This window comes from Crinia signifera, chromosome 3 (assembly GCF_055691185.1).
Source record: "Crinia signifera chromosome 3, ASM5569118v1, whole genome shotgun sequence".
In the NCBI taxonomy this organism is placed as follows: domain Eukaryota; kingdom Metazoa; phylum Chordata; class Amphibia; order Anura; family Myobatrachidae; genus Crinia; species Crinia signifera.
Window position 1 is genome coordinate 109,784,130 of NC_139219.1, and position 23,549 is coordinate 109,807,678.

Genomic DNA, 23,549 nt, shown 5'->3' on the forward strand with positions numbered 1-23,549 from the left:
CATAATACCCAAGCCTGCCTCGCTGCTCCTCAAAAGTGAGTCAGTGTGGGGCACAGGGGCAATTTTCCCGGGATTGAGCATTTTTCAATCCCGATTCCTGGGATTGAAAAAATGCCCCGGGATTGGCATCCCTATCCAGAGCCTTAAACTCTTCTTTTATCAGATTAGGATGTCAGAAGGGGGTTTGGTTAACCAATTCAGGGATTTCTTGTTCCAACATCGGCTCAAAGGAAGATTTTTTTGCCATATTTCTTTAGCACCGATGGAATCGGGGTGGTGTTTGAAACAGCAGGCGGACAATAAGCATAATATTATTTCAATTTAAGTTTACGTATTAATTCATGCTTTTCTACTTGACATTGAAAGTCATTAAATGTAACAGAGGGTAATATATATTATATAGGTGGTGATGTGGGCTGGCGACTGGCCAGTGGGGGCATGCACAGGGCACTGGCACACTCACAGCAGCAGCATATATATATATATATATATATATATATATATATATATTATAGGTGGCTATGGCATGTATATTATAATGTGGTAGATTTTGTGGCCTATAATGTGGGGGCATTATTAGCATATGAGATGTATCTGATTTCTTTACAGTTTCATTTTTTCTGTAGTAGTACTAGCACTACCATCTTCTTAGGTTGGAGTCAGAGGATCAACCAGGTTGTATTTTTTGGGCTGCACAAGTCTTTGTCAAGAGAATCACTTGGGGCCTCCGGAGCAGCGTGGCGATGGAAGCGGCGGCGGTGGGCAGAGGAGGCGGTCGGAGGGAGTAGAGCGGAGGAGGCGATCTGAGGAAGCGAGCGCTGTGTCCCTGGCGCAGGAGACGGTGAGGAAGCGAGCGCTGTGTCCCTGGCGCAGGATGCGGCGACACCCGACCAGAGGCGGACTACGCTGTGCTCCCCCCCCGCAGCACCATCGGGCAGCACTGCGGGGCCCCCCGGCAGCACCATCGGGCAGCACTGCGGGCCCCCCCGGCAGCACCATCAGGCAGCACCGCGGCTCCCCCCCCCGGCAGCACCATCGGGCAGCACTGCGCCCCCCCCCTCGGCAGCACCATCGGGCAGCACTGCGGGCCCCCTGGCAACACCATCGGGCAGCACTGTGGGCCCCCCCAGCAGCACCATCGGGCAGCACTGCGCCCCCCCCCCCCCCCCCCCCCGGCAGCACCATCGGGCATAACTGTGGCCTCCCCCCCCCCCTGGCAGCACCATCAGGCAGCACTGTGGCCTCCCTCCCCTGGCAGCACCATCAGACGATCACCCTGCACACTGCATTTGGGGAAATGCCAGAACAATGCAGGTGGGGGAAGGGCAGGACCTGCATCACACCAGCTATCATCCGGCCAGGTCAGGGGGCACATTGACCATGGGGGCCCCGGCATGACACCCAGAGGCCAGCAAGATCACCCCCCCCCCCCCCCCATAGTGACTCTCAGCCCAGGGAGGGCCCAACTACAGCCCCAGGCCTCACTGTCTCTCCCCAGTGACTCAGTGACTCTGCCCCCACCACCAATTCCCACCACCACACCAGCTTTCCACGCTGGTTTCTCCTACAGGAAGATGGCCCGTTGAGGCCTACAAGATGACGCCGCAAATGGCTGCCAAGGAACTGTGCACTCAGCTACTGTATGTAACCCTGTGTCTTTGCTCCAATATTACCTGCCTGGCTGGTGCAGCGACCAGTGGCGCCGCTGATGGCTGCCTAGGCGCTGTGCAGCTCAGCGGGTATGTGTTCCCTACATGTAATGTCCCTGTGTGATAACTGTAACTGTCCCTGCTTATACTGTTACCTACCGACTGCTGCAATGACCAGTGGCGTCACTGATGGCTGCCTAGGCGCTGGGCAGCTCGGCGGGCATGTGTTCCCTACATATAATGTCCTCAATGTAATGTATGCAATGTCCGTCGTCGTCCCCCCCCCCCCCCCATCCCTGCTTGATGCTGCACTGTAAATCTGCAGAAAATTCCTAGTGTGCGCAAGCACACATGGCCAATAAAGTTGATTCTATTCTATTCTAATTGAGGTAGCTAGCTACAGTAGCTCCTAAATAGCTTGGGATTCGGAGTTGGACAATAGTCTTATTGTACTATTTAAATTAATACTGTATTTTCATTCATAATACATACATACATACATACATACATACATACATACATACATACCAACATACAACAAGCCTGGCTGGGTCATAAGAGAGAATAATAGTTTTTTTTTTAATCAATATGACTATGTATATGTATGTTCTAGAATGCATATATTATATTGTAGTTGTAGATTTCTTTTACATCTTTGATGTGTGAATGTGAAGTGAATGTCAACTACTACTACTACTACTTAAGTAGGGTTAAGGACGGGTAAGGTTTTAACTGTTTTTTTTTTTGTTTGTTTTTTATTTCAAGAACAATTGTATTCTTAAATTAATATTTGCAAAAAAATAAATGACCTGCTGTAAAAGAAAATAGCATTTGTGTCTTATGCTACATTTGTTTAATACCTAATTAGAGACAGTACTAAAACACATAGTGACAGTAGTTACAGCAAAGCTATGACAAAATTAATGACTAAATTGTAAATCCCAGACATAATTAACACTGACGATGAGTGGTTCTAACAGAGGACTGAATGGCTTTCTTTAGCGCACTGCTATATGGAAAGCCATTCACAGCTGCAAAAATCACTGGTCGTGGGGGAAAATCGTCCAGTGTGTATGGAGATTTAGAGAGTATTCTGTTGCTTGCACTCTTCTACTTAACAGTAACCATTAGTTGTTAGGTCCTAAAACATATAATAAGCACCTGTCCTACTATAATCTTAGGAGAAAAAAAACACAAATACATTTGTTTCCATCAGGTGCCAATAGTGAAATGTCTGTTTATTTTGTTAAGCTAATGGCACATTCACTTATAGAACTGCCTGGTTATCACACTCCAGTAGCGCACAATGCACAGTATCCATGGTAATAGTTTAATGCACATTCAATGCCAGGTAACTATGGCATGTGAAAAATAGTGTATTGTTGTTCTGCTCTAGCAAGTTAGGGGTTAAATCAGGATAAAGTTATACCCCTAGCACTGGAGAGTGGTGTCTCGCAGGAAGTTAAACGGCTTGGCATTGCTCCCTGAGGAAGCCAGGAAGGGCTAGGTGCCTTTGTAATAAGTTTGAGCAGGGTGACTCCCTTTCTCAGGAAGGGAGGTTAAATGTTGACATCATACAAAATGTACTAGTAAGGCCTATCATGCTGAATTGTATGCCAGAACAACCTGGGCCAGAAATCATTGCCATTTCTATTACCTTAGCAAGCTAAACCATCGCTTAATTTATTTTGCTATTTCAGTGCACTGTTAATTTCTCTGAACTCACTGATTATGTTTTTAGCAGCACACCTTGCTATTATAATTTAGGTGACAGAAAAGTATAGGCCCATACGCACTTGTCCATTTTGAGCTGAAAGTAGCTAACTTTTGGTGTTATAGCTAATTTCAGCTCAAAATACCCCAGTGTGCATGCCCTGGCGATGAGCGCTGATGCACCCTTCCACATCATCACCTGCCGTTGGGCTTCTTTACCAGTCGAGGGAACCACTTTCCATATTCTTGTACTATGGTAAGCGGTTCACCCCCTGAAAAAAATCACTGGCACAAAATCACTGTGTGTATGCATTTCCACCCATCGCTCCTCATGCACGCTGGGCAAAAACACCCAGTGTGTATGAGGCATATATTATAAAGCATGATAATGTATTAATTACCATGTATTGAAATGTTCTCTCTCCCACCAGAGAAGGTAGACCACTGCTTTCCCCCACAGCATAATTGGAGTTGTCCTCCAATACGGTAACCTCGACGGGATAGCCGCACTATAAAAATGGGTAAAGAAAGGCACTCAGTGCAGGTATATAACTAGAGATGAGCGTGTTCGGATCCTAGAGATCCGAACGCCCCCAAACTCGCGCCATTTGCGTTCATTCCACCGATAAATTGAAAACAAGACCAAAACGCTATCATCCCGCGTCGGATTCTCGCAAGACTGAAACTTTATATAAGTCCCGGCTTCCGGTGCCATCTTCATTCTGCAAGTTAAAGTCAGACAGCATGGATTTTTTGTGCTGTCTGCAGAGGGGGACGCTATGCAGGCTGCAGCGGCATAAACTAAAGGGGACAATCAAATGGGGGAACTAACAGGCTTCCTAACTTGGGTGCTGCTGATGGGGGACATCTGCTACAGGGTAAACTAAAGGGTACATCTGGTAAGGGGGAACTACTGAACGGGAAACTATATTAATGGCCAGGGTGCAACTAATAAGGGGTGACTACTGTGATGGAAACTACTACGTATAGGGTACTATTATGGGGGCACTACTAAAGGGGACTGCAATATGGGATTGCTGTGGGGGACAACTAAGGGGCTCTGTGAAAAAAAAGTTTTTTTTTTTATTTTTTACTGCAGGGCTGCCCGCTAACAGTCAAGCTGCGCTGCCTAGTGTGTCATATCATTCCAGCTGTGGTACCCAGTGTGCCATATCAGTTGAGCTGTGCTGCCCAGTGTCCCATATCAGTCCAGTTGTGCAGTATAATTCCAGGGGTGAGCCAAGTGTACCGTATAATTCATGGCCTGAATAACGGCATTAATTGGTTTTACATACCATAATAAGCAGCAAACCTCGCCATAGTAAGCAAGCTTTTAGGTTTATTACCCTTTGTCAGGCATCAAAGTTACATACAAACATAATGACAGACCTTGGGCAGGATGCTCTAACATTTATCACCCCCCCCCCCCCTCCGCTGGGCTTCGCAATGTTAATGATCGCATATGCTCTAACACTGGGGTAGCCAACCCTAGTCCTCGAGAGCTACCAACAGTGCATGTTTTGCAGGTCTCCTCACAGAATCACAAGTGAGCTAATTAGCTCCATCTGTGTATATTTTATAATGTGTCAGTGATTAATGATTGCAGCTGTGCAGCAGCTAGGTTGCCTGGAAAATGTGCACTGTTGGTAGATCTCGAGGGCTAGGGTTGGCTACCACTGCTCTAACATATATGATCATTAACACACGGGACAGCTCTTGCGATAAGGGCATAGGGAGATGCATGGCACTAAGGAGGATGCAGTGAGACGCAGGGCACTAGGGTGGGTGTAGGGGACGCAGGGCACTAGGGATGTGTAGTGAGATGTAGGGCATAGGGATAAAGAGAGACAGCAAGAGTGACAGCGGATACACGGCGACAGCAAGAGTGACAGCTTGGAGACGGAGACAGCAAGCGTGACAGCGTGGACACGGAGACAGCAAGTGTGACAGTGGGAAACTGAGAGTTTCAGTAGGGACAGTGACAGCGGAGACACGGAGAGAGAGGGAAAATGACAACAAGGACAAGGAGACAGGGAGAGTGACAGCGGGAGACCGGGCGAGGGACAGTGTTAGACAGACATAGAGGAGAAAGTACAGTGTGCTGAAGCACCTTCTAATATATTTTAATTATAGTATGGGGATACAGTTATAATCCCGGCATTTAAAATCCTGACCGCCGAAATCCCGATACTTTCTCCCTCTATGGGTGTCCACGACACCCATAGAGGGAGAATAAATTAGTGTGTCGAGCGTAGCGAGGCACCGGGCCTGCTGCGTGGCGAGGGCAGCGAGCCTGCAAGGGGGGGCGATCCATTTCCCCCTTGTCGGGATTTTGGCGGACGGGATTCCGGCTTCTGGATTCCGACCACCGGGATTTCGTATCAAACCCATAGTATGGTATTTACTTACTGTACTTGGTGTTTCCAGCCACTGACGCCCAGTGGGGATCCAGAGGCAGCAGGTAGCGGAGCCAGGGCACCCCAGGCGGGTGCCTGACAGCAGCAGGGAGAAGTCCAGCGGCAGCAGGGAGGAGAGCCAGGCGCTACCCAGGCGGGTGCCCTGGAGCTGCAGGTAGACATATTCTAATATACAGTGCAGCCACAGCACCTCAACTATAGGCCAGCACTCGCTCCGGGGCTACTGCTGGCCCCACTGATCACCAATGTTAAAGGAGGCGGTCGCCCCTAGGCATAGCCCATTGCCCTAGGCAATTGCCTAGTCTGCCTAGGGCTGGCTCTGCAAACATATAAAGTGCATGGAAGGACAATAAATTAATCTAAAACTGACATCAATTAATCAGCATAAATACATTATAGTGCTATATTCAATAATTATACACAAATATATTGGCGATCTTAACTGTACCACATCAATATACAAAATGACTAAATTAGTTAAAGATATAACAATTCAATTGCTCATTGACACCTCTTGATTTGATCATATCTAACAAGTGAATCCACTTTGTTTTAAGTCTCAATAATGCTTTGTGTCTATCACCTCTCTGTCTGTTTTCGGGAACATGATTGATAATTAAATGTGTAAAATTAGACAAATTGTGTTTAAGCTCTGCAAAATGTCTACCTAGTTGTTGTTTTGATTTAATAGCAGCTCTAACTGTGGATCTATGTCTCTTTAAAAGAACGGATGGTTTTGCCTATATACCAAGGGCCACATGGGCACTTCACTATATAGACGAAAGAAGTTTGGAGACATCTATATGAGTATCCCCTCTCTAAAAATCTATTAGACAGGTCATCCAAATTAGCTACCAATTCATCCTCTTCACTGGGAATAATTTTTACCCTGAGTAGTTGGGAGTAAGGTCACCCTTTCATAGCAGCTGGAGGGTGATGACTGTCTGCTTTCAATAACATGTAAGGAGTAGATACTTGTTTTTAATTTTGACTTGATATTCGAAATTCTAACGTCCAAAAAAAAAAAATAGACTCCAGATCCATGTGAAATGTAAATTTGATTGGGCAGTCTCTTCAATTAATTTATTTTAGCAGGGAGTTAAACTGGTTATATACACCTGTCCAAAACAGGATAACATTGTCAATGTCTCTTTTGTAAAAAAGGATATGATTACGTACCCACTGAAGAAGAACATATCTTCAACATCAAACATGTATGCATTTGCATACACGGGAGCCTCCAGGGGAACCCATGGCACAGCCACTAGTTTGGAAATAGAATTTTCAATAAAAAAAAAAAATTCAGAGTAAAAACTTTCTCTTAAGGACCAAATAGAATGACATTTCCGGACCAGCATATTTTTGGTTGTGTGTCAATAGTTTTTTCACCACTCATATGTGGTATATAAGTGTATAAACTAGTTATGTCAAGCATACATAACCAGGTATTAAGTGGTAAAGGGCCCAATGTGTTCAACAATTCTGTGGTTTACTTCAAATAATTTTTTTGTGTCTTGTGCACATGGCTGGAGAAAACTAGCTATTCAGACACATTACTCAATAAAGATCTCCTTGCCAAAATGATAGGGTGACTTGGGGGGTTATTTAACCGCTTATGTATTTTTGGTTATTTATATTGAATTGGCACCTTGGGAAAATCCACTTTTAAAAAGTTACTCTCAAAACAATTCTTACGGTAACCTCCAAACTGAAAAACTGGCAAGACCTACAACTTTCTTTTCTTGGTAGGGTGCATCAGTACACAGAGAGGCCTTATGGAGGGCGGCACAAGGGCATAGAGTACTATCTGTAAAAGGGGTAGGACATGGGAGTAAGTAAAGAAAATGGGCAGGGCGCAGCACCCTGCAAAATACACCTAGCGTGAACACTACATATAGGGTTTATATCTTGTTACTGGTATCATTCAGGGTGCTGGGGGGAAATTAAGTGTGCTTTTCTTATCCCTTGTGGGGGTTTTCTTCCCCAAGATTCTGTACCCATTACAAATCTTGCCTTTTTTACTAACAATCAAAGATATACAAAGCATTAAATCCACTTTCCAAATTTTTTTCTGGTCAGGCAAAAAAACTAAAATTAGTCTTAAGATACTTCAAAGTAGTAAAAAAGAGGGCGGTATCAATTTTCCTCACATAAACAAGCATATATTTGTCATTACATTAAATATTGGCTTTTATCTAATGTATACACCAGTTCTGCATTAGAACAAACACTTATACCCAATACTCATTTAATAGCATTTTTTACATATGACAAAAAAAGATTGCCTCGATAATCCTCTACTGATCTCCACCAGGTCTCTTTGGTTCAGGATGCACAAACAGTGGAAATTGAATCCACAATAATATTTATTCCTTCCTCTATGGCTAAACCCAGCTTTTCAACATGGAAATTCCACCTGTCCATTTCATACCTGGTCTATTGCAGGCTTAACTTCAAAAAGGTGCTTATTGGAAACTGAGGGGCAGATTTATTAAGATTGGAGAAGAGATAAACTGGAGATAAAGCAGAGAAAAGGGTAAAAGGAGATAACGCACCAGCCAATCAACTCCCAACTGTCTATTTCCAACACAGCTGATTGGCTGGTGCTTTATCTCCTTTTACCTTTTCTCCGCTTTATCTCCAGTTTATCTCTTCTCCAAGCTTAATAAATCTGCCCCAATCTCTTCAAAACCAGCCACAAAAACTGAAATTATTGACTGATTCCCATTCACAGACAATCTACTTTTTGCTACCTTCCATGCCCTACACTATGCTAACCGCATGGGAATGCCCAGTGTTTCATGGGTGTCTCCATGAAAACGCTGGGCGTTCCCATGCTAATGTGGCCATGACACAGTCAGGGTTTGCACATGAGTGGAACTGCGTCCATTGAGGCAGGGGCCGATTTTCAGATCACTACGAGTGATCCAGAATAGGCTTCATTGTTACTTCTATGTTCGATTACATCCATGCAGGTAATTTAACCTAATTTCTTAAATATGGGATTAGCAAGGATGTCTTTTTTTTTATATATTTTCACAGGATGCTTTTAGCGTCTTCATTTGGTGATAATTATGAGTTACTTCAGAATGCTTTATTAATGTTACTTAATTGTTTTCTTGATAATCCAAATTAGTAAAAAAAAAAGTGTCCCTTTTTTGCCTCTGCAAATTCAGTCCACTGTCAGCTCTTGCATGTGAAAACTCTGCATAAGCGATGCAGAGCAGGGAATATTCACAGAGACAGAGGAGCTGGGGGCTGTGAGCCACTGGCCATGCCCCCCACAGTGATGGAAAATGGGGACTCGCAGGAGCATCATAAGTATTGGCCACGCCCCCACAATTTCAGGCCCGCACCTTCGGCACACACATACAGTAGTCCTTCTTTCGATGATCCAAATGTTGGGAGTTATGAGAAACCGTAACACTGCAAATAAGAAAATCCACATGCAACAGCATGAATTTGATTGCTCACATATCATTGCATTATTTACTTTCTCTTAAACTATAAATTTGTGAGCGCTAATACAATAGATTTTTAGAAAGGGTAGATTTTTAAAGCATTTTCTTGCCGCCAGAGCAGATGCATAAGTTTTCTCCTAGCAGAAAGACGTGGTAGTGGAGTTAAAAATGTGCTTGTTCACTTTCACAAACTTTCCGCATACTTTCAGTTTAGTGTAGTTTCATTACAATGTGAGTCAGACCGGTCTTGACAGTTACATAGAAGAATGTTTGGTTAGAGTTTCGCGCTAAAACAATCTGCAATTACTATGTTCTACATGTACTGTATTATATTTAACCTGTTTTGAACCCTCCAATTAGTACATTTTTGTTTCTAATCCCCTAAGCAAAACAGTTGCTTTCTTTCTGATTAAACAGTAATATCTTATTCAAAATGGATTCCAGAGCTGCCGGCAAGTTTTTCACACTTTCCATAGTTCAGGACCTTGGATTACCAGTTAAAGCTTTGCTTTATCCAGTCATCATAAAGGCTCATACACACGGGTGATGTGTATGAGCCTGGTGTGCTGAGCGATCTAGTCTACTCTGCACACAAGGCTTGCAAGGTTGCCCTTAAACACGCCATCTGTGCTAACCAGTGTTTTCTGATTAGAAACCTAAAAAACCACAAATCTCACTCTGGAGAATTAGTGCAGAGAGTGCATTAAACACACAGGGGGAAAATTTACTAAGATCAAATGGTACGAATGCACTTATTTCTACCTTTTAATGTCAAATATATGGCTGGTAAATTAGCATCAGTATCAGCTGAATTCTGCTGATTTGCTGTATTTATATATGTCAATATCAGCCAAATTCTGGTGTTCGAATGAATACACCATCGATTGAACTTTATATGGCCATGAGTTCTATCATGATATGCTCATCTTCTAACATTCGTACTGCTGAAATTGGGGCGGTAATTCAGTAGAAAATACGTATGGAACTACTTATAATTTTCCAGTCATATATGGCTTAAGCCTGCACGGATCGGCATACCTCCCAACTTTTGACATGAAGAAATAGGGCGCCCGAAAAGGGGACGGGGCGTATGCAAATGAGGGCGCAGCTTATGCTAATTAGCCGCGACCTCATTTTCATACGAGAATAGACGCTGTGCGCATGCGGGACAATGCCTGCCGCGGGTGGGACAGCGGGACAGTACCCGAAAATCGGGACTGTCCCTCTAAAATCGTGACAGTTGGGAGGTATGGATCGGTCAGATCCATGCAGACTTCTCTGTGTAAAATAACAAAATGAAATAAATAATTATAAAAAACACGTCCCCCTTCCACAAGCATAACCAGCCCTGGGCTCATTGAGCCAGTGCTGGTTGTAAAAATACAGATGGAAAAATCAGATGGGGTTCCTACGTATTTAATATCCAGCATCAGGCTCTTGGCCCGGTTCTGGTTCCCAAACTATGGGGGGACAAAGTAGTAGGGGCAGAGCCGAATTTCCCATTAGGCACGTGAGGCACCGGCCTAGGGGCGGCACATGTTTGGGGGCGGCACTTGGATGCCTGTGATAGTACTTTCAGCCCAAAATGTACCAATAACTGCAAAATATCCACTGTACTGTACTATATTCCATCTTAAATAGAGTGTAAATGGATAGGACATGCAGATACTGCCCCTATAAACTGTCCTACTTAGTAAACATTATTGTCGTGCCTAGGGGCGCCCTCATCCCTAAATCCGCCCCTGAGTAGGGGTCCCCCGTATTTTGGAAACCAACACCAGGCTTCACCAGGCAGTGGTGCCATGCTACATCCGGGGGAAATTATTTATATTAGTTCCCTCGGCCGAGACATGATACCCCGGCTGGTCAGCATGAGCCGGGTGCCTGAGGTAGTCAGAACCCCCACACAAAGGGGTCCCAGAGTGGTGGACCCCAGGCTGATGGTGTAAAAAGAGTTAAATAAATGTGCAAAAAATAGATATTGGTTCTGTAGTAGAACTATTGGGCCACCATTTGTACTGGGCCCCCATGATTTCTGATGGCAGCCCTGATTACAGAAGGATTCTGCCTCTAGCTTTACTACACTGTAACTTCCCCATTTTCTGTAATACAGTATCTTCTAGGTTTTGTCTGCTCCACCCAAGGTAACCTGTGTAGTGTACCCAAAATTGTGGCTTGATCTGGTACTTTTCATTGGTGGGTTATGTAACTTTTGGGTGCAACCACCGGAATTAAGCTTATTGTGGCCATTATGCTCTGTATTCTGATGCTTGTAAAATGACTATGTATTCTGCTGGAGAAAAGTGTTACATAAATAAAACTGGGAAACCGGGCTTTTAATGAGATTCATGTAGCCCATCTGCATCTATTGTATGTGGGGTATACATGTTAAGAAATTAGAGCAAACTAGTATTATGTTTACTAAATCTATATTTCAATTTATACATGATGTTAAAACCATAGAGAAATTAAAAATTAAATAATCTTCAAATAGAAATTCAAGTTTTTTCAGATCTTAATACTGTACATTTACTGATCAACAAGTCCTAACACTAGCCTTCATTTTTTCATTCAATAGAATCCATACATATAAACTAAAGTGTCTACATTTTATAGTGGACAAAAATGCTGTTCGGCATTAAGCTAATAATATAAAATCTAGCAAGGTCTACAGCCCCAGTCAAAGCATAGGATTTCACATGAGTGGAAGCTATTTTTCAGCAAGTATGTGCAGTAGTAGCACTCTACTTGTTTTGCTTATATTAAATTCTTGTTTATTTACATCACAGTGCCAATAGAGCAATAAAGCAAAATGGAACAATATTTGTCAACACTTTGCAGAGTTCCACAAAGTTGGCCTAAAACCAGTAGTTTTCCATTTTGTTGAGAGGCATCACTTTACACACACTGGCAATAAAGTCAGCAGAACAGCCTTCCTGTGCATATCAACAACAAACAGTCTGACTGTTTATGTTTAAATATTTACTGTGCTACTTTAGAGGCATTTAAAAAAAACTAGTTTTTCTGGTTTTCTGAACCTTCAGATATTGGCATGTCTGTTGCTTCTTTCAAGTCACATTGCTTATTCACAAAGCTTACATAAGCAGGAAAGGCTTAGATTAATGGCAGCAGCTAAGAAGATGCAACATTACAAATTATCCTTAAGCGTGTTTTGGAAATAGTGGCTGCTGGAGAGCCAGACATCCCTTTAGCAAACTGCATGTCGCTCAACATGCTATTGGCTAATGCTGAGTGAGCACAGTTAAAGTTGCCATCTGTTGTTTGAAGCTATGGTTTAGCTGGGAGTCTTTACAGGACTAGTAGAATTCCACTTACCATGCCAATTGTGTAAGGCTTAACCTACCTAACCAACTGAAATTAATAAAGGAATCTGATGCTTGGTTTGTGAAGATTTTGTTCTTTTCACTAAAGAAATGATATTCTTCAGCTATGTATGTTGTATTTACCATACAGAAGCACTTGGGCAACCTGACTATATTTTGGTAATACATTTCCTTATTTTTTTTATAACTTTTTAAGGTGCAAACACAGGATTCCTACAGGGTGGTTACAAATACTTGATTTAGTAACAAAGCTATAGATAATTCCCTCAGGTATGTCATTCATTTCTAAAAAAAGTCAAACTTTCAAGAACATAAATAATAAAATCAAGCAATTAAGAGAGCGGACATACACCTAACTAATAAGCACATCCAAATCACTAAAAAAAGCTTACATTGAATACAGTAAGCTCCAAATGGAATTCAGGGTTATCCTCACTTTCACTTATTGCAGGTTGGGGCCCAACATTGCTGCATGTTGCAAATCAAATGGACACTGATTAGGAATAGTAAAGTGTGCTGAGCACTAGAATACCTATAGCACAGTAAACAAAGTGAGCCATGCAAGGTGGCGCAGAACACTAATTTGGGGTCCATGTGTTAAAATTTCACATTGACACAAAAAAGCTAAAAAACGCAGGTCAACCTTTTCATATGTCAACCTTTTTCATGGTGACCTTTTGCTCATGTCAACCATTAAGCATATTGACCATTTGGTGTTGACTTTGACATCTGTTGACCCATAACCCACTCTGCACTTGTTCAATATATATATATATATATATATATATATATACAGTATATATACCCAATATTCCATCTCGCGCTAAAGCCTATTTTACAAGTTTAGTTTTTATTGTTCGGCAGCCTCACCACTAAGTTCCCCGAGGGGTAGGGAACAGACACAGCACAATACTTTTACCCAATAGTGGTATGGCGCCTAGGGTATTAGTGTAATTGTCCAAATACATTCTGTAGGATCCACATCCAATGAAGCAAACAGGAGATATCTTCCAATATTTATTTATTCGACTTCACAGAATTAAAAACTTCTTGTAGAGAAACCCAACGCGTTTTGTCTCAGAGACTTTATCAGGGGAAATATAACAGTATTTTGGTTAATGTTTGACGTGTGAATAAAGTTGGAAACTTCCTTTTTTGTAGCAGTGTCATTCAATTCTTATACACGGGACGTAGTGATTCTTTAGCCCTATGTGTTTATTCTACCAATTTCTATTGGTTAATTAGTGATCAGAAGCAGTATACTGCCTATAATATTAATAGTTCAGGTATTTCAGTTGGCCTCCTCTATTGTGGGGTTAGTAACTGGACCTAAAATACAGATGACAGTCCTTCATCTGGCAATAAAATACAATCTCCAATGGGACTTCTGGTTGCTCCAGAGAAGGCCAGCAGAAACTGCTGGCCTTCTCTGGAGCAACCATAAGTCCCGTTGGAGATTGTATTTTATTGCCGGTCAGAAACAGACTCCATGAAGGCGGTATGAGGGCCCGGCATCCACAGGTGGAGGTTGTGCTTACAGTCCAACACCGTGCAGGACATTTGGCATTTGCCAGAGAACACCAAGATTGGGTAAATTCACGACTGGTGCCCTGTGCTCTTCACAGATGAAAGCAGGTTCAACTGAGCACATGTGACAGAGTCTGGAGACACCAAGGAAAACGTTCTGCTACCTGCAACATCCTCCAGCATGACCGGTTTGGCATTGGGTCAGTAATGGTGTGGGGTGGCATTTCTTTGAAGAGCCGCACAGCCCTCCATGTGCTTGCCAGAGGTAGCCTCGATGCCATTATGTACCGAGATGAGATCCTCAGACCCCTTGTGAGACCATATGCTGGTGCGGTTGGCCCTGGGTTCCTCCTAATGCAAGACAATGCTGGAGTGTGTCAGCAGTTCCTGCAAGACGAAGGCATTGATGTTATGCACTGGCCCACCCATTCCCCAGACCTGAATCCAATAGAGCAACATCTGGGACATCATGTCTCACTCCATCCACCATGCACCACAGACTGTCCAGGAGTTGGCAGATCCTTTAATCCAGATCTGGGAGGAGATCCCTCAGGATACCATCCGCCACCTCATCAGGAGCATGCCCAGGCGTTCTAGGGAGGTCATACAGTCACGTGGAGGCCACACACACATGACTGAGCCTCATTTTGACTTTTTAAAGGAAATTACATCAAAGTTGGATCAGCCTGTAGTGTGTTTTTCCACTTTAATTTTGAGTGTGACTCCAAATTCAGACCTCCATGGGTTAATACATTTGATTTCCATTGATAATTTGTGTGTGCTTTTGTTGTCAGCACATTCAACTATGTAAAGAACAAAGAATTTAATAAGAATATTTCATTCATTCAGATCTAGGATGTGTTATGTTAGTGTTCCCTTTATTTTTTGAACAGTGTATATATGATGTGTGTGTGTGTGTGTGTGTGTGTATGTACAGTATGCTATCTGTGTGTTGGGTTGTGAAATAGGACAGATCTCTGTCCATCTATTTCATAGCATCACTGCTATTGCTGTTCTTGCACACAAGCCCCCTTGAGCTTAAGAGTCCTGGAATGTGTGTGCTAGCAGCAATATAGTGGGGCACATCAAAGTGTGTATATAGTGAGCTACAGCTCTACTGTTGTGACTTTTTTATGATGAAAGGATAGCACGAATTCTGAATTACCCACCACCATAAGCTACAGGGATTTCCTGTCCTGTTCTGGACAAGGTCAATTATTTGGGGGGCATAGTACCTACCGTCTAGCTGATCTCAGGAGGACAGGCTTCGCAATCGAAAAATAAATGGGAAGGCCAAGTACAGAGCATTTGTGTGCTTGTTGTATGGGATCATGTTGGTGTGTCTGTTATGTTTTCAATGTTATGACAGGCAGTGTTTAAGATATTTATAGCTATAGAGGTAACATTAGCACTTCTTATGACAAATGTAAACACATACTTTAAATCCATAACCTAGAATTATGGTATTTGAGCATTTCAGAAACAATTCAACAGGTGTTTAAAATGTCAGGAACCCCCCTACAAACAGATTTTAACAGGACTCTAAAATAGTAACAATTGTTGAAAATGCGGATATAAACTAGCTGACCTTTATCATTGTTTGTGGCAATGCCTTTTAATTAGACACTTTTGGGTTCAGATACGAAACTATGCTATTGAAAAACTGGTAAACTATCTGGCTTTAACTCTAGAATGGACAATTTTTGGAATTCTCCCAAATTAATCTCACTATGACTAGAGGCGCAGGAAATTATTGCTCGCTATTAGTACTGCAGCACGTAAGGCGATTTTACAAGTACGGATAAATCCAGAGTCACCATCTTTACAATTATTTAAGGCTAAATTATTTTACCTTTTTCGTATGAAATGGGTGGGATTGGTTTCAGAAAGGGATAAAAAAGTGCAACATTTTCTAGAAATTTGTAAGAGCTATATCTCCACTTTGTCAATCCTAGTACGCATGCAAATCCATAACTCTTTTACCAGTAATATATGGTACATGGCACAAACTTTAATAGCAGACCCACCTATTACCCTATGATGATATATTTTCTTACCTTGGTGGGACGGGAGGATAATCAGGCACGGACAAATGAGTATGATCATCATTTCTCTTTTTGTTCCTTTCTTTTATTGGTCAAATATACTGTATGTTAAGTTACAGGATGTACAGTAATGACCACCAAAACAATGATTTCACACTTTAACGCTTTTATTGACAATGTTTACATGCACATATTCTGGACTTCTTGTTTACCTGATATGAATGTATAACACTTTGCTTCAATAAAAAAAAAATGTCAGGTACCTACAATATATAAAGCGCCCCCCAGATTTTGGATAATCTAGGCAGCTGCCTAATGGTAGAGCCAGCCTGGGTCACAAACTTGATCATTTTGAGTAAAGGGATGCATCTGTAAATAATTAGCATATTTTATATGTTATAATGTATGTCTAAACTATCCTGTACTTTTTTTACTAAAATAATATTTGTATATCTTTGCTTGCTTTCCTTTTGGAAGGAATATTATCATTGAAATGATCTAGAGGAGGAAAGTGCTAACTTACAAGATTTATTAACTTTTTTTACTAATATAAGTGAAAAGCGTGTTTTTATGGAAATTACACAGGTGACAGGAAAAAAATTCCGTAACTCATAAGTAAACAATGTATTGTAAGATTCCAGCGGAACAAAATGAATGTTCTTTTGCTACAAGGTATGGTCAACTATTTGGGTGAAATAATACATGTTGGCATGTTGACTTTCTGTGTTTTCTTTGAGTAAAAACACCTGTCGCTAAAGCAATTTTAAAGAGAAGGTAAATAAAACGAATGCAGATATTGCTACATATGGTTGTGTAGTAATATAGGGCTTAATCCAATCAGCTCACCTCCGAGAATGAGGGGGGCAAGATGCTATGGCCCCTGACCTATCTGGTCACAGATTTGCAGATTTTTGTACGCAGCTTTATGGGGCTGCAAACAAAAGTCTGCTAATACAGTGGTACCAGAGAAGCCTCATTTACTTGCATCTGCAATTTTTTATTGACCCCTTTAAGTGTACACTACAAGGGCAAATGTGGCTAGTGTCCTCCCTAATGAAAGCTCATACAGCCATAGTTTTTGAGTTTCGTTCAGATTGATATAAAAATTGTCAAGTCTTAGCTGCCTCTACCAGTCCATGTTTATATAGCTATAGCTTACATTTGAAGGATCACTCATTTAGATCTCTAGTACTTTATTTTATTAATGATCATGAGGCCAATAATGAAATCTTAGTGTAATGATGATAGAATTCAGCATCACACTCATGTTTAAATGTCTATATGACAGTACATTATTGCAAGGTAACAATAAAATCTAAAAGCGCCAAAGAGAATAAATTAAATAATTGAGTCATATCTTCCTTATTTAATTTTTTTTATTTTTTATTTATAGCTTCCATATGTGGATTCCAGAGCAGTTCACCTTGCTTTTCTCTTTCTCCGAGGATTGATTACCCTGATGGGGGCCAATTGTGCCTGTGGTTATCCCTTTAAAATGGTCGATTTGATGCCATGGAGCACATTTGATGGGAAACTCTTTCATCAGAAATACCTACAGTGTCATAGCCAGAGACCTTTGGAAGAGATCTTAATAAAAACAGTGAGTAAATCTGTTTGATCATACTACATGGGATTACAATAGGCCTACTGTATATATAATTTGCTTCTTGGTGCAGTGTACACAGATTGTAAACATGACCTTATTGCTGGCAAGTGCACAAATTGTTATTATGGTTACCATGAAATGGGCAAACGTGAGCCTAAAAATTCTCCTTTTATAAATCATTCAGTGAAGAAAATAGTCTAACATTGAAGGTGTACTGCTGTCTGGATTTATGACCTTGGAATGGATAGAGCCACTATGGCTTTATCCATTCTAGGGGTTCTAGAAGAAAGTCATTATGTTCTTAGATGAAGATTATTCTTCATTCTCTTTGAAGAATGTGAATATTTTATGGTTTACGGATGCTTTTATTGGCAATAACATTTATTATATTATATTGTTCCACAGATCATAAAACATACAGCATCAGATAAGGTAAAGATAAGATACAGGGCAAGAGTAGTACTTTTGTTCTTTATTAAATAAAATCGTATATTATACATTGCAAACCAATACACTATCCCTTTAATTTGGGGACAGTTATGCAGAATTAAAACAAAACAAAACAAAAAAAAATTAATATAATGAACAACAAATGATAATTGATTACCTCAACCTTCCTTGCTATACAAATTATAAAAAAGTATAGTATGCAATATTTGTATTTGGTTAATAACTACTGTTTATTTTACTTTTTTTTTTAAACAACTTTGGTTTCTAACTTTATTACCAAAATACAAAGTGAGGCAGTAAGAGGTATATTAATGAAGTAGCGAAAAGAGAGGAGAAGTGATCCAGTGAAAAAGGTGCCCATGGCAAACTATCATCTACTCTGTATACTTTTATAGAAGACACCTGATAAGTTCTATCTCAAAGCTGACTGGTGCCATGAGCAACTTCTCCACTGGCTCAATTCTGCACTTTTCATTGCTTCATGAATGGACCCCTAATTGTGCATGCTGACTTTGTGAATTGCAGTCACTAAGCTCATTGAATTGCAGAAGGCCAAATAATTGTGTTTATTTTTTTAATACATGTGCTTCCTCCGCTTAAGTGAATTACTATAGTAGCTCTGTTCTACTGTATGTTGCTAACTCCACGTAAAGCATGATTGTCTATCTACTGTGTAGAAGCCCTCAACACACAAGAAAGATGTATCAAACCTTCATGAAGGATGAACAGGAGAAGTTGGACATTAACTATTCAGATGGGTGGGAGTTAGGGTGCATGAGAGCAGGAGGCTGGGTGGTAAAGCATGATCGGGGAATGTGGGCAACACAGGGTGAGCGGGTCCCCACTGGCGGAAGTTACGGGGCAGGAGAACAGGAGGCAGGGCAGTGATAGAGGTGTGTGGGCATGAGGGGTAGTAAAGGTTTGGGGCTTTTACAGAGTAGGGATGGGCATTGGTGCAGACGCCATCAATGGTTGGCATTGATGGTGATTTTGCACCCTGCCATCGATAGTAGTAACATATTACTTGGATAACCGTCGATTGTTGTAGCTATCGATGGTCATCCATTATATCTGACTGAATAGACCGTGGGTCAATCAGAACTCGGTAGCGGGACTTCCGAGTGTGGGGCGCGGAGCTATGCTCCGTGTCCCGGTACCTTAAAAAATTTGAAACCAAATGGTTCCCCTCCTTTGCCATTGATGTAGAGAAACCATCTGGTCCTCTCACATCAATGGCAAAAGTATTCAACATCGGCCATAAACCATCGATGATTTGAAATCATTGATAGTCGATGGGCATCCCTAGAACTGGAAGAGGGTGGGGGACAGTATGCAGCTCCCGGCAGTGGGTGAGCGTCTCCTCCCACTGGGAGGGAGTAAGGGGGTGCATGAGAGCAGGAGGCTGTATAATAGTGGTATGTGGGCAAGACATTGATAAAAGTTGTGGTGCTGGTGCAGAGAGTGGGGGAACCTGCAGCTAGGGCAGGATTTTCCACCTAGGGGCGGCCCCTGCTTGTGGCGGTACAGGATCCCCCATTCTCACGGGGGTATGTGAAATGCGGGAGCGGGGGTCCGCTGGGGGGGAATTGCCGGAAGGGGGTCATGGGGGTCTTCAAATTGCGGGAGGGGGGGGGGTGGGGATCTGCGATTAGTAGGAGGGGGGTGGTGGGGGTCCGTGAATCACGGTAGGGGGGGTTGTGGGGGTCCGTGAATCGCGGGAGGGGCAGTGAATCAAGGGAAGGGGGTGTGTGGGTCCGCGAATCACGGGAGGGGAGTGTGGGGGGTCATGAATTGCGGAAGGGGGGGTCGTGGGGGCCGCAATTCGTGGGAGGGGGGTGCGGGGGTGCCGTGAATTGTGGGGGGGGGCGTGAATTGTGGGATGGGGTCTGCAAATCGTGGGAGGGGGCGCGAGAGGGGAGTGTCGCGAATCGCGGGAGGTGCCGTGGGGGTCCGTGAATCACGGGAGGGGGTCCGCAAATATCATGGTGCTGTGAATCGCGGGAGGGGGCGGAGGTCCGCAAATTGCGGGGTGGGGGGATAGAATCGCGGCAGGGGGGCGCGAATCCTGGGAGGGGGTCGCGGGCCAATAGTTTCCATCCCCCAGCACTTAAAGGGGGTTTGCTAAGGTCGCATCACCAGCGACCGTACAATCCTCTCACAGGAGCTTGGCAAAGTGGTCACTAAATTTGCAGAGAGGGGATATAAGCATTCCCTTCTATTACAACAAAAATAGGAGGTCTTGCAAATTCCCAGGTAACAGCTTTTACTCCCCTCCAAAAAACAACAAGGAAAGGAAATTCCGTGGGTTTCTGATTATTCCACTTCCAGCCGTGTCATCAATAGAGCCACCAGGGCCCTTTGGCCCATTGTTTCAACAGACCGAGCCCTTACTGACTTACAAGATGCCAAACCAATGGCAGTATTCAGAAAAGGGAAGAGTACAAGAAACTTTGTGGTCAATACAGACATCACGGACTTCAGCAAACAGATTCCGCAAGCACACTTATTAACCAAACCTAACGGCTGTTACAAATGCCTCAAGTGTACTACTTGTCAGCACATGGTAACATGGAGGACGTTTCTAAACTCCAGCTGGGACAAAACATACAATAGCAGACATGTGCTAAGTTGCACCTCGTCTTTTATCATATATGTGGCCACATGTCCCTGCCAGCTACTATGGGTAAAACGACGAGGACCATGCGGTAACGCATGGCCCATTTATCGATCGGCCATCAGCAATGCTTTAGCGGGGAAAACGGTGGATCAGCCCATCCCAAAACATTTCATGGAAAAGGGCCATAAGTTGTCCGAATTTAAACACATGGAGATTGACTGCATACCCAACAATAAACGGGGTGGTGATCGAGCCGGCAACCTACTGAAGAAAGTGGCGCGGTGGATCTTCATGTTAAACACCAGCAAACCCCATGGGTTAAATGACAGACTCTCTTTTAAAGGTCTTTGGGTACCATTAGAAACAGTAGGGCTTCAACATGACATGGATCCTAGCTGCACCCTTAGGGCGAGGGAATTCCCTTAAATCGGCAGTAAAAAGCCCAAATTAGAAAGTGTCGACACACTGTGCAGCTGACATAGATGGATTCATTACACATATCCTGCAGAATGCTTTCTAAAGGTTCTGCTTCCGACATCAATGCAGTTCCTTATTCCACACAGCTGACATATAATATATGAGTTTATAAATGACTCATTTAGCAGTTTACGTTATTTCACACGACACATATACCCAGTACTTAGTGGTGTCACGTCACTATTGTCACGCCAAATGCGGGGACATCTTATATTATGCACCATTACTTATGTGCCTTAGAATTTGGAATTAGGCATCTTAAAATTACAAATTCATAAACTTGCTTTTATTGTTTTCATTGTTTGCATAGGTGCTGTTGGTGGGCAGATGTAACCAGCATCCGGGAGCGGAGGCTGCTAGACAGAAGCGAGCCTGATGGTAGGGTAGCCATGGTAACCCAACAACAGTGGTTAGCATGCCGATGCAGTGAGGCGACGCCCACTGACATCCGCCCGCACCGGAAGTCGTACTGGACGCAGCTGAGACGCTCCACGGAGAGGGGAGGGGAGTCTGCTCACACTGTGAGTATTTAAATGCTTTTATTGCCACTTGCACGTTTGTACACCTTGATAAAGGGGTAGTCATTCCCCCGAAACGTTGGACACATGTATCAAATCACCTTAAGTTTACCTCGCGGAGTGCCACTGTCTGCTTTCAGAAAAAGGATCTTGCTCGCTCTCACTCGCGCTCTCTCTCTCGCTCGCTCTCTCTCTCTCTCTCTCTCTCTCTCTCTCTCTCTCTCTCTCTCTCTCTATATATATATATATATATATATATATATATATATATATATAATATATGTGTGTGTGTGTGTGTGTGTGTGTGTGTATATGTATGTATGTATGTATGTATGTATATGTGTGTATATATATATATATATATATATATATATATAAATTTTAAATAATTTGGGGACACTTAACATAAAAAAAATACTCAACAAACATTCACTCCCAAAACTAGGTCTCCGTGAGATTTTGTCAGATTTGACCCAATTCAGGTGGATTGGGTCAATTTATCTGACAAAATCTGATGTGCTTGTCTGAGAAAATCTTATGTGCCTGATGTGTAGGACCCAATGCACAATCCCGTGCTATTGGGTATAACCAAGAGATTGCAAGAGATTGATCCTCTTGCACATAGGATAAACCTCGAGTCAATCAGGTCCAACTTGTTGGACAAGTGGAAGGGGCCTTAAGATGTAAAGCAAAAACAAGCCATATAATGAATCTGTGAAAATATACAAGGAACTTTTAATGATTGTGTACACATTAAACATCTGGCTTTGTTTTATAAACATTGTAGATTTACAAATATAGTATACTGAAAGTGCTTATAGTGATTTACTGTATAGACATTTATTATGTTGAATTAAAGCAGATGATATAAGGAATAATGTACTTCCAATTATAAGTTATACTTACTGTAAATGCATATTAGAGTTTATGAAGTTTCCTCAGCATACATATTTTGCAAACCATAGTACTTGGTTCCTAGTTTTATTTCTAGTTCAATCAGCATTCTAGTGCACCTTTTTTGTACCTGTTCTCTGACCTACTTGAATGTAAAGCTAAGGTATTGCAAATTGATAGATTGTCACTGCTACAACCTAAACCCAAAGATAAGGGACTGACAGAAGTGATCCCTTGGGTTAATCGATACAATACTGCATCCACGGCTACTACGGCGCTAGTGAAAGCACACTGGCCTTTAATTCAGAGTAACAGCAATTTGCCATTAACTGAACATCGTCTAATGCCCTGCTATCAAGAGGTGGGAATCTCAAGGATCTCTTGGTGAGAACAAATGTACAGTACAATCCAGTTCCTACGACTCGTACTTGTCTAGGTGGGACATGTGTTGGTTGTTTCCGATGTACATGTACCACTTGCCAGTTTCTACTCACTGGCAACACCTTTAGTCATCTGCACAGTGGAAAGGTTTTTAAGATCCAACATCACTTTACTTGCACATCATCTTTTGTGGTGTATCAGATTAACCGTGTAGTCTTAGCTATGTAGGCAAGACTGAACGAAAATTTTAAGAAAGAATGACGATGCATAGGAGTACCATCAGACAGGCTATTGAAACTGGGGCAAGTGAACATCCTGTTGCCCGCCATTTTGTGGAGCATAAACATGCCCTAAATACTGTAGCTTAAGATATAGAATCTTCGATTGCATACCCCCTAATAAACGAGGAGGTAATCGTGGATTGCAGCTGCTCAGATGCGAAGCACGCTG

The 23,549-nt window shown here is 42.4% G+C and overlaps 1 protein-coding gene across 7 annotated transcripts in view; it reads left to right on the top strand.

Annotated features, from left to right (window-relative positions):
- Window positions 1–23,549, top strand: part of FAM120B (family with sequence similarity 120 member B) — a 224,095-nt gene that overhangs the window by 136,415 nt on the left and 64,131 nt on the right. For 6 of the 7 annotated variants that reach the window (XR_014471647.1, XM_083176370.1, XM_083176373.1 and 3 more), the window contains 2 exons: window positions 17,550–17,756; window positions 18,168–18,194. Coding sequence is in view for 6 of the 7 variants with exons in the window: in XM_083176370.1 (XP_083032496.1) it covers window positions 17,550–17,756; window positions 18,168–18,194 (234 nt within the window). In the remaining variant the exon portion in view is untranslated. The remainder of the gene's footprint in view (window positions 1–17,549; window positions 17,757–18,167; window positions 18,195–23,549) is intronic. The other variant, XM_083176374.1, reaches the window with a different exon arrangement.